Raw genomic sequence first — 12,046 nt, 5'->3', positions numbered from 1 at the left:
CCCCTGGATGACTCAGTGGGTTGGGCCTCTGCCTTCAGCTCAAGTCCTGATCCTAGGGTTCTGGGATCGAGCCCCGCATCGGGTTCTCCGCTCAGCAGGGAGCCTGCTTTCCCCTCTCTCTTTGCCTGTCTCTCTGCCTACTTGTGATCTCTCTCTCTCTGTGTCAAATAAATAAATCAAATCTGAAAAAAACCCTTTAAAAATAAATAATGATGCAGAACTAGATATAGTATAAAAGGCAAAGGTTTGAGAGGTATTTTACATAGAAAAGCCAGTTGTGAGATTGTAAATGCAATATGATTCCTTAAATAAATATATACACATGAATGCATCTGTGTATATAAGCGTGAGTGTTCACACACATAGGTGACTACACATGTGGAAGAACTAGCAACAATCTGCTACCACGATTTCCCCCGAGGGATGGGATTCCAGAGGATACCATCTATATTAGGTTATTTCCTTATTGTTTGGCAACAATCAGGGTTTTAACTTCTGAATTTTAATTATGAAAAAGTCTAAGAAATAGAGAAGTCCATGTCATAAATCATTAGGACACTTGTACACATTTGGTCACATTTACTCAGGGCTTTTGGTCATGTCTCAAATGTTATAGCTGCATTTGAAGACCTCTTGGATTACATTCCTTTCTCTCCCTCCCTGGAACTGGCATGTGCGCCTTTTCCATCTGTACCACACACGTGTGTACCTACAACAGACAAGCGTTGTGTTGGGTATTCTTTTTTTTTTTTTTTAAAGATTTTATTTATTTGAGAGAGAGAGAGTGAGAGGCCATGAGAGGGGAGAAGGTCAGAGGGAGAAGCAGACTCCCCATGGAGCTGGGAGCCCGATGCGGGACTTGATCCCGGGACTGTGGGGTCATGACCTGAGCTGAAGGCAGTCGCCCAACCAACTGAGCCACCCAGGTGCCCCTGTGCTGGGTATTCTTTAGGGTTCATGAGCTGTCTCACACGGCAAGTAACCTCTTACACCTGGATGTTCTCATTCAACATTCCTTTCTCCATATTTGTACGCGCAGATCTAATTCAGTCAGTTTAACTGTGCTACAGATGTTCAGTGTAAGACTATCAGATGTGGTCATTCTGGTATGGGGTCATTCCCAGCGCCTCCTCAATTTTGTAAATGATGCTGTGAATTCCTTACACACTAAACGTCTCCATGTGCACACATGCTTGTAGCTCTTAGAGTACACACACCGGAAACAGAATTTTCTGGGTCCCAGCTTACAGACATTTTCCATTTTGCTAGCCTATGGTCAGGATGCCCTCTAAACTGGGGTCTGTAGGGGCGCCTGGGTGACTCAGTCGGTTAAGCGTCTGCCTTCAGCTCAGGTCATGGTCCCGGGGTCCTAGGATCGAGCCCCACATCAGGCTCCCTGCTCAGTGGGGAGTCTGCTTCTCCCTCTCCCACTCCCCCTGCTTGTGCTCTCTCTCTTCTCACTATGTCAAATAAATAAATAAAATCTTTAAAAAAAAATAAAGTGGTGGCTGTCACAACGTTTGTTTATAGGAGCAGAGTAAGTTACAATATCTTACATACTCGTTCTTTTCTTGGACTTCAAATTTGGTGTTAAAAGGATGGATCTACCTCAGTACTTCGTTTGGCTTAATTTCTCATGTATTCAGCGCATTTGGAAAAACTGAAAAAAAGCTTTCAATGAGGATACATCTAACAGGAACAAAAAAAGTAGAAGTTACAATTACAGACTTTACTCACCGAATTTCAGATTTATACTCATTGATGGCTTTTTGGGTTGTATCAAGAGATTTATGAGGCTTTGCTGGATTCAGTCCTGTCTGAACTGCATTTCTTAGAGCTTGAAGCTTAAAAAAATATGGATACAGGTTTTAAGTTAGAGACTACCACCTACTGCAAATTATGTGCCTTGAACCACCCACCTTGCCAGGGCAAAATGATGCCAGCAAAGCTGTGAATGGATGTTCAAGCATCCAGCTCTTCCCACACTTTAACCTCAATGAACTCTGACAGAGAGCTCTTTCTTCTACTCTTAAAAAAGAAAAGGAATGACAAAGGACAGGGTATGTCCTTCCCTGTTCTGTAGCCCAGATAATTACATTGCTCATGACACATGTTGCTTTTATGTGTGTCTCAGAAATAAGGTTTCTTTCAAGGCTAACAGTGGCTCTTTCTGGGTCCTGGATATACAGGGATATTTTTGGGAACAGATCATAAACCTATAGACTCAAAAAGAGGTAATGTGGCATTATCCCTTGTTTGGGCCAGTAGGTTTTAAAGTCAGGGTGTGGGACTAAAATTGCCCACAGTCAAAATTACTCAAGAAAATCCCATGGGATGGTGTCACATTGGAAGTAAGTGCCATTTCTTTGAGCATCATTGGAGACAACTGACTCGTGTTTGGGTACCACATTATAGCAAATTACACGTCAAGATGAGAACACCTTTAAAGACTGAGAGATTCTCAAGCCATGCATAGTCTCAGCATCTGAGGTCATGCAAGCAAGACACAGCTATGTGTCTTCCATTAAAAGCCCACACTCCCTTGTAGGTGAGACTACTTGCACCATTTGCACAAACCTTTCTCCTTAAGCCAAGTGTGAGCCACTGAATTTGCACATATGAAATGTACATTGTCATAGCCTTCCGTTTGCTTGCAGATAGAACAATCTACCATCCATCGTAGGCTGAGGGGGCATGTGTAAGGGGTGCATGAACATTTGCTGCAGGCTGGTGTTTTTGTGGCTTGGGCTCATCAGAAGCACCAATCCCATCAGCAGTAAGAATGGAAGAATGTACCTTATCAGTGAGGAATTTTGCCTTGTTTCTCTGGTGTCTTGCAAGGTACTGGTCGTATAATTGGGCCAGCTTGGCTGCCAAAACATGCTCTCGGCTAAAACAAGGATGATGAGTGAAGATTAACCCTGAAATATCAATGTCCAGTTGGAAATTTCCAGGGGAGTCCCCAGATCCAATCATGTGTTGACTTCTGTGGACATATTTTACTGCCTGTTAAAGAGAACAGAGTATGGGGGGACCTCAGTTAAAGCACTCACTGGATAATGACAAGTTAATGTGCAATGGGACAACAGCCAGTTGCACCAGGACCCACAAGTGGGAATATATGAGTTTATTTCTTTTTAGCCATTTTGTTTCATTTTTCCCACCTTCCCCCAGATCAGTAGACTATTAATGTATACTTAGGACTTATGATTTCCTGTGGGACTTCAACACAGTGTATCTTCATTTACTTTAATAAAATAATGTGTCTTCTCCTATAACATTCAATCTGTCTTTGATGAGAAGACCAAGAGACTTTTTGCTTAAAAAAATGTCCTTGTTAAAACCAGGAGGTGTTTACAAATGGTAGGCTTGAATAGGAAGGGACTGACTCTATCTCAGTACCTTCCAGAATATGCTGAGTTGAGTCTCTATTTCCATTTATAGGGAGGGAAGACCATCTCTGCTGGGATCATATTCCACTGTTATTTCATGTCTTATAAAAGCTCCAGTTCTGATCGTTAATATCCTTATACTTCAGACTGCCACAATGGAGGGCATAATTTCTTTTCTCTTTCGTCCGGATAAGAGTAGAGTATTCAATTATAACCCACATTTGTGTTAGAAGCTTATTTTATTTTATTTTTTTAATTTTTAAGAGAGAGTGAGCGGGGATTGGTGTTGGGAAGAAGGAGAAGGACAGAATTCCAAGCAGGCTCCACGCCCAGCATCCCACAGGGCTCAGTCCCACGACCCTGACATCATGACCTGAGCCAAAATCAAGAGTTGGACATAAAACCAACTGAGCCACCCAGGCGCCCTATGTTAGAAGTTTTTCACCTGCATGTGGCCACTATGTGTCTTATGATTACCCAGACTGCTGAGATTAATTACAAAATTTCCACCTCACAAAGACATGTACAACTAAACAGCATTCTATAGACTTAATAGAAAATTCCTTTCTAATTGCTCTGCTCCTGCTGGTTCTTGCCTTTCCTCTTGCCATGGGGTTCCAGAGTTATGAGGTCATTCAGGGTGTGGCTCTCAGGTTCCATCTTGTACTCTTCTTGGTATGAGTAAGTAATGTGGGTAGTGTGGTCCAATTTACCTGAAATGTTACCTAGGGCACCTGGACTTCATTTCCCCTTCCCCACATCTGCATTAGCCCATGGTCAAATGATTGCTGGTGATCTCTGCCCTAATTAGGCTCAGCTCAACCACAGAAAAAAAGCTTCTAGGACCATTGTAGTCACTGGGCTAGACTGCTCAAAAGAGCCTAACTCTCTTCCTATAAGAGATAAAGACGGTTCCTTGTTTCTCTTTTTGTTAAATTTATTTTCTTTTACTATATACTGAGAATGATCATGAAAATAGTGGAAATAATTTCTTCTAAGAATAAATGATATTTATAGAACATATTATTTTAATCTTGAAATTGATTTGATTCTTCATTTTTCAATTGAAAACCAAAACCCAAAACTACCAGAGGTGATGCAAATGGATTATCTGCTGATGGTCTTGGCGTGTGTGGAGATGCATGCCAATGGAGAAAGAAATTTAAAAGCTGTAGAGGGGTGCCTGGGTGGCTCAGTCAGTTGAGCAACCGACACTTGGTTTTGGCTCAGGTTGTGATCTTGGGATCCTGGGATCAAGCCCCTGATTGGGTCCTGTGCTCAGCAGGGAGTCTGCTTCTCTCTCTTCTCTCTCCTCCCTCCACTCCTCCCCTTGCTCACGTATTCTCTCTATAAAATAAATAAACCTTTAAAAAATTAAAAAAATAAGAGTCGTATAGAAAAAGAATAATCATTGCTGGGATTAAAATACAAGTCTCTATATTTGGCCTGGGAAAATAACAGGAACAGAGTGTGAATCCAGTCCAGAGCCTGCTACAGATTTTGTGGCTGTTGTTCTGGTCTTCTCTGGAAGCTTTCTCATTCCCGTCTTCTGGGTGTGAGGTGAGGGTCACAAGTCTCACAACTGACCAGTTTGTCCTTGCTATGGATAATGTGAATCTAGGAGAAAAAGATAGAGTCCTTTCCCCTGGTGTTGTTAAGCTTAGATTATCAGGGGTCATGTCTCCTAACACATGGAGAATCCTGGTCTGTCAGCAATCAGAGGGAATGAAACTAGTCAACATTCAAGGAGAACCAGGGAAAAGAGAGGCAGAGAGAGAGCGAGCCACCAAAGTCCTGGTTCCCAAAGTCCCTCCTTCATTTTTATGATTTATCTCCAGGTCCCTCCCAGTTTTATGGACCACCAAATTCTCTCTTTACTTAAGCTGATTTGCTTTAGTTTTTATCATTTGCAAACCAAAGAGTGCTGGTCCATGCAGTGCTTATAACATAGTAGGTGAAGGAAGTAGTAGAAAGTAGTAGAGGGAAGAGGTAATCTTACCAAGTGGTAATTAACAAGGAGGTTGGAGTCGGTAAATTCCTCAAAATGGTAAGCAGTTTCATGAAGGGGAGGCTCCTACACATATGCCTACCAGGAATGTCATGCCAACTTCTAATCACAGAATCTTTAATTTTTTTAAAAAATGTAGACTGTGCCCAACGTGGTGCTCAAACTCATGACCTTGAGATCACGAGTCACATGCTCTATAGACTGAGCCAGCCAGGTGCCCCCTGACAGAATTTGCAACACTTGACATTTCTGTCTACCTGTATACTAGGGACAGTCTAAGGCCATATTTGAATATTACTACCTCTATACTTTCTGAGTTTAGGACAACTGAGAATATAGTGGACTTTCCGTTAAGGATGGGAAGAATAAAAATAAAAGAAGGAAGGAAGGAAATATGGAAGGAAGGAAGGAACGGAGGAGGCAGGAAGGGAGGGAAGGAGGAAGGGAGGCAGGAGGGAAGCTATTGGGATTGCTTTCAACAACCCTGACCCTACTTTGACATTAGGATTAGGTGAACTGCATTTTATATTGTTTATGTCTGATGTTCAATGTCCCCTTGGCATTTTTATTTTTTAAGTTTTGGAATAGTTCCTTCTTAAGAGGTATTCAATTGCATTCTTTCTCATTTGACGTCTAACTTTGTTCTTTGCACGATATGGACTCTTTTTTATATTCCTTTATTTTTAATGGTCTTTCACAAAGGTCTTAATTTTGGAAGAGTAGAATATTCCACTTTAATGAACTACTGATGAGGGATGGGTTTGGTCAGTCCTGCTGGGTTAGCTTTGGGCCTGAGAGCTCTGAGGCATAAATTCAGCATTAATGGCCCAGGGAATTGCCAACTCCTGATCCAGAACACTAACTTGGTTTTCTGTCACTAGGATGCCAGGGTTATGCCAGAGCCCAGGAAAGCCACTGTTCTGCAGGAGAGACAGCTGAAGAGAGGAATAAGGAAGGAGTTTCTTCTAGAGACATTCAACTCAGCTGAATCATTTTAATAACATTCAGTTTGTACTTCGATTGAGGTGTCCCTATGTGCCAGCCTCCTACTACTCAGTGCTACAGTTAAAAGAAGAAGAAAACCCCATCTTTGCCTTTAGTCGTTTTCAGGTTAGTGGGGGTTAGTGGGGGGGGGGGAGATGCATTAATAAGTTATCAGTGAAGCCCTCTTGCCCGTTTATCACCTTCTGTGTTCCTGCATCATGTCAAAACTTCCAGATGGAAAGTCTGTTTAGATATAAGACTAAAAATATAGGTCATATGCATTTAATATTTTTTTCTTAAAGGCAAGCCTCTTACATGGAACAGTGGAAAAAACATGGGTTTTGACATTGGACAGATCTGAATAAATGTAGGAAAATGTAAAAGTTAGTAAAGAAATAAAATTGTGAAAAAACGAATCCAGAAAGAGATGCATTATGTTTTGAATCACTGGAAGTTTCCACAACCACATTCCTCAAAAAAGACTGAGGTGTGTAAGTCCACAGTGAAGGTAATAGGTCACATGGAAAGGGGGAACATGCAAAGAGAATATTATCCCCTCCCTCTAATTTAAACCCTTCTGCATCCTTCCCATACACTCAGATATATTCTTCCCACTTTGCTAGATCCAAAGCCTGACCCTCTGGGAAATGACCTTGGGAGTCTCTAGTCCCTTTGGCTTTTCTCTCTTAATTTTTTTGCTCTGTGATGCTGGATGACCAGACCCAAAGAGTGGGACATCCTCCTTCTCTCCTTCCTCATTTCTGTACGCAAGATGGGAAGATCTCTCCTCTCATAGGCATTGGGAGAAAACCACCCTGCTTCTCTCCGCATGTCTCATCCTCATGGCTCCTTCCCCAGAGGGAAGGAAGAACATGACTAGAGAGCCAGCTGAAGCCCGAGAGCCATTGATCCGGGTTCTCTGCTGCCCTTTCTTAGCTCTCTCCTGAGAACCTGCTTACTGGCCCTCCTCAGCACTCCTCATGGTGAACTCACCAGGGCTGTGTCTAGACGGGAGCGGAATTCATGGGATTTGGAGCAGGAAGCTCATCTGGTCTTGCATTCCAGTAGCCTTCTGCTGTCCAGTTTTACCCTTAGGGAGACGGATCTCTGCATCCCTCTATGACCCCCATGTATTTCCCAACTAGCTCACAACTTCCAAAGCAGACAGATAAGATTAATTGGCTCCCTTAATACCCAACTCAACATAGCACTTACTCTTCTGTTTTCTCACTGCAACTCATAATTTAGTGCCTCATTATATCAGTGTATCCTGCTGAAACAGATGGAAGGTGAAGGAAGACTGATGTACTACTGGATATGTGCACAAGGGGATGATTGTCTTGATCACTAATTATATCATGTGTCTGTCATGTAAGCAAACAGATGACAAATCCCTCATGGACTGTGACTTGGGTTTATGCTTGTTTTGTGATCATCTACTCCCATGATCGTGTTTCTGTGCAAAGTAGGCACTTTTTTTTTTTTTTTAAGATTTTATTTATTTGGCAGAGAGAGACACAGTGAGAGAGAGAACACAAGCAGGGGGAGTGGAAGAGGGAGGAGCTGGCTTCCCGCTAGCAGGGAGCCCGATGTGGGACTTGATCCCAGGACCCTTGGATAAGCCAAAGGCAGATGCTTAACTGACTGAGCCACCCAGGTGCCCCAAAGTAGCCACTCATTAATACTTGTCTGTAATAATAAAATTTCATAGAAATTCACAATTTAAGAAAAAGTGGGATACAGTGACATCACCTTAATACCCACAATGCTCCTCTGAGGTAGAGAAGATTATTATTGCTCCATTTTTCAACCCAGGAAATGGGCACAGAGGTAAAGGGACCCACCCAAAGTTGCACAATAGTTGTTGACAAGACAGCTCAGATGCTCCAACTTGCACCTGTGTTTTCTCTGTTGGGCACCCTGCTTTCCAGAATGATCATTAAATCCCCTCATTCTGTTTCACTTTATCTGTGTTGAAATATTACAAATAAAAAATTTCCTGGGTTTCAGAAGGAGGTGATCTTTTCTCAGCAGCTCAGGAAAGGAAAAGCAATATAATTAAACACTAAGGCAGGCAACTGCGTCTGTTGAACACTAGTCAGCACCTACTGAGCTTGGTTCCAAGCTCTCGAATGTACGAACTCCACCCATCTGCACAACTATCCCAGGAGGTAGGTGCTATTATTATGTCCATTTTACAGATGAAGAAATTGCAACACAGAGAGATGACAACACAGAGTTTGCCTCATGAGTGTTAGTGCCTGGACTTACAGCAGGCAGTTTGGTACCAGACCGTAGGAAAACACAGTAAAAAGGATTTTCAAGGATAGAAAATCTCCAGCTGGGGGAACCTGGATGGCTCTGTCAGTTAAACAGCCGACTCTTGATTTCGGCTCAGGTCATGATCTCAGGGTCCTGGGACGGAGCCCCGCATCGGCCTCTCCGCTCAGTGGGAAGCCTGCTTCCTCCTCTCTCTCTCTGCCTGACTCTCTGCCTACTTGTGATCTCTCTCTGTCAAATAAATAAATAAAATCTTAAAAAAAAAATTCCAAAAAAAAAAAAAGGCCTCTGCCTTTGGGTCAGGTCACGATCTCAGGGTCCTGGGATCAAGCCCCCATGGGGCTCCCTGCTTGGTGGGAAGCCTGCTTCTCCCTCTCCCACTCCCCCTGTTTGTGTTCCTTCTCTCACTGTGTGTCTCTCTGTCAAATAAACAAATAAATAAATAAAAGAGAGGATTAGGTGAGCAGAGCAGACTGGCTTTTACATAACACACCTGCTGTTTGTTCCTTGTATGTAAGGTAGTGAACTTAAAAAACAAAACAACAACCAAGGTAGAATGTTATGAATTTAGTACCCCAAGCTACTGGAAGAGCAAAGCACTGCGAAGCACCTTCATGTCTTGAAAATGAGGAGTTGGTCTTACCTTTTTATACAGTGTTTCAAGTTCTGCCTTTACGTCTTGCGGCTGTGTCAGTATTGGTGGTCTGGAAGGAAACGCCTTGGTGGGGTTGGGCAGTGCCAGGATTCTCCCGTCATCTCCAAACCACTTCCTTCCCTGCAGATCAAACAGAGGCAAGAACACCATTTTCTTTTAACTGGAGAGAAAATGGTTTACAAAATAAACAACAGTTGCCAGAAAACTCTGGGTTGACATACACCTTTCACGCACCTTCCTCTGTCCCGACTAGATCTTTAAAAGCCTCATTTCCATTAGCAACTGAGTCTTCACTAACACCCCTGCACAACTAATTGAAGATATAATCCTCACTCCCCTCCAAAAAAACCATAACGAAAAGCTTATAGGAGTGCTTAAAACAAGTATTTTCTAGTCATTAAAAATTAGAGGAAAAAACCATAGGAGAAAAACAATTGTGAACGTTCCATCTATGGAGAATTAAACATTGTGCATTGTGCAAAAGTCACCGACATCTGACTCAGCAGGAGAATCCCAAGCCTGGCCCGTAGAAGATGGGCTTTTTGGGCAGCGGAGAGGGTGTGTGGTCTGAGGATCACCAAATGTACTAGGAGACAAATTAAAAGAAAAAAAAATTGAACCACTGTCTGTAGACAGGAGGGCATGAGCATGAGGGTGTGGTGACTGCCCTGGACGGCAAGAAGCTGCTCTGACCCGAGACACGCCCGGGGGCTACAGGGGGGACAGGGCGGCTTACGGGCTCCTGCGTCAGCAGCCTGTTCTCCATGGTGTTCTGACAGGCGCGGGGCACCTCCGGTCTTGCCCCAATATAAAGGCCTTCGTCTTCCAGAAATCTGGGCTGCACGTTCTCGGGAAGCTTTTTATACGTCGGCACTAGAGAGTACATAAACAAACACCGCAACATGAGTGCCAGCCTACACATTTCAAACCACACCGGAAATTGCATTTGTATTCCCGGAAGCGGCAAAGGCCCCATCTTAATTCTCAAGGACCAAGGACAAGAGGAAGGTGTTCCCCTGTCATAGCATGCTGTGGAACGGTGACAGGACTCCGCGCGCCGCTCACCCATGGGGCCTGCGACGGGGAGGGCGGTGTTCACATCCCAGGGCCTGCTCGGCTCGCTTGCCCGCCCAACGCACCTGGGCCAGGCATGGCTTGGAACCTTTCCTTCTGTACAGAAGGGATGATTCTATCTATTCCCTGGGTTCTCGGGAGAATTAAAGGAGGTAAAGTAAGAGAAAGTGCTGTGTAAGTTAAAAAGTTAAAAAGAGGATAAAGGAGACAGAGCAGGGAGGGAGGCTTTTCTCAGGGGGCCTTGCATCTGCACTGACTCGTGAAGGTTGAGAGGGATGGAGCCTGGGGTAGTGTAGCCCCCCTCCCCCAAGGGCATGGTGTGGCCCAAAGAGTGGGGTAACACTGGGCGCTGTGGGGTGGCGAGCAGGGGCAGGGCGGATGGAAGGCCCTTCCAGTCATCAGCAGCTTGAGTTTTGGTCAGGGGATGGACCCCTGAAGGCTCCACCCGGGGAGTGACCTAGCAGATTTTCAGTTCTGGAAAGATCCCTGGGCCTGCCTGGGCAGAATAGGCCAGAGGAGAAAATAAGAGAAGAAGCCAGGGGACCTGTGAGTGTCCGGAGGTAATTTGGGAGTTAATGAGGAAAGGTGGAGAGTCTCTTGTTTATAATTATCTCATTCTGAATCTTGCCAAATCCCTGAATCGGCTAATTTTCCTGCATGTGGCCCTTTGCACACTCTGCTTCCCAAACTCACCCACGCAAAACAGCTAATGCCAGTGTTCTTGGAAAAAGCGACCTCAGAATCCTGAGACAATGGGGGCAAACGTGAGCAAACATGGGGGTCTGCTCCCAGCCCTCCATTCACATGGCTAGGCAGCTGCCCGGCACCAACAGAGAGGTTTTCGAAGGTTTTCATGGAAAGGTTTCTGCCTACTCTCACTCTATGTATGCTTACATGTGGACATGCTATCATACACAGAAAGTTAAATCAGGAAAGGATGAGATTAAAAATATGTGCCAACAGAAGCCTTGACATCTGCTTCCCACGTCCCCGGGGCGAATGCACTCTGCTTTGTCCACTATTCTTCAAGCAGTGACAAGAACGGACCCAGTGACAAAAACATTATTACTCTTGATCCCCTGCTATGTGCTGGTCACAACACAAGGGCTTCACTCAGGCAATTTCCTCCATGCTCAAAGGAAGAAGAAACACCTGGAGTCATGTCCTAGGATCATTTCAGTTCCTCCTGTTTTCTGGTGAGGCACTGAAAATGGAGGAGCTCGCTCAAGGTCATTCCTCGAGGAGGAGGAGCTGGGGCAGCGTGGCTCCCCACCTCCTGTTTGCTAGGCCAGGGGTTGCCTCCCCTCTGGACTGGAGCAGAGATTCCCCACTCAGAGCAGGTGCCAGGTGCCGCTGGTGCTCCCACAGCCAATTCCACATACTCCTCTCCCACCCCCGCCCCTCGTCTGAGCCAGCCCCTGGGGTCTAACCTCCCCTCCCAGCCCAGGGAGGCTCCAGGGACAGGCCTGGCAGGGAGTCCTCTGAGCACAAACACAAAGAGACGGCACTCCTCCTTGGCCAAGGCTGCTGCCCATGCATTTCTCCAAACCCCCAAGGAGCATCAGGACACATTGTGCCTGGTGTGTGGCTTTTGTGGCTGGCCTCAGGTCAGAGACCCGCCTTCCCTCCCCTCACTAGCTTTGTGGTCTCAGA

General features: G+C 44.8%; 1 protein-coding gene across 3 annotated transcripts in view; it reads right to left on the bottom strand.

The window, feature by feature from the left end:
* The window catches only part of CC2D2A (coiled-coil and C2 domain containing 2A), a 135,208-nt gene that overhangs the window by 79,125 nt on the left and 44,037 nt on the right, over window positions 1–12,046 (bottom strand). For all 3 annotated transcript variants that reach the window (XM_080795297.1, XM_080795298.1, XM_080795299.1), the window contains 4 exons: window positions 10,056–10,192; window positions 9,308–9,439; window positions 2,797–3,006; window positions 1,738–1,844 (listed from right to left, as the gene is read on the bottom strand). In XM_080795297.1, coding sequence (XP_080651423.1) covers window positions 1,738–1,844; window positions 2,797–3,006; window positions 9,308–9,439; window positions 10,056–10,192 — 586 coding nt within the window. The remainder of the gene's footprint in view (window positions 1–1,737; window positions 1,845–2,796; window positions 3,007–9,307; window positions 9,440–10,055; window positions 10,193–12,046) is intronic.

This window comes from Martes martes (genome assembly GCF_963455335.1).
Source record: "Martes martes genome assembly, chromosome: 2".
Taxonomy (NCBI): Eukaryota; Metazoa; Chordata; class Mammalia; order Carnivora; family Mustelidae; genus Martes; species Martes martes.
The sequence above is the reverse complement of the archived record's forward strand: the minus strand, read 5'-3'. Positions and strand labels throughout refer to the sequence as shown.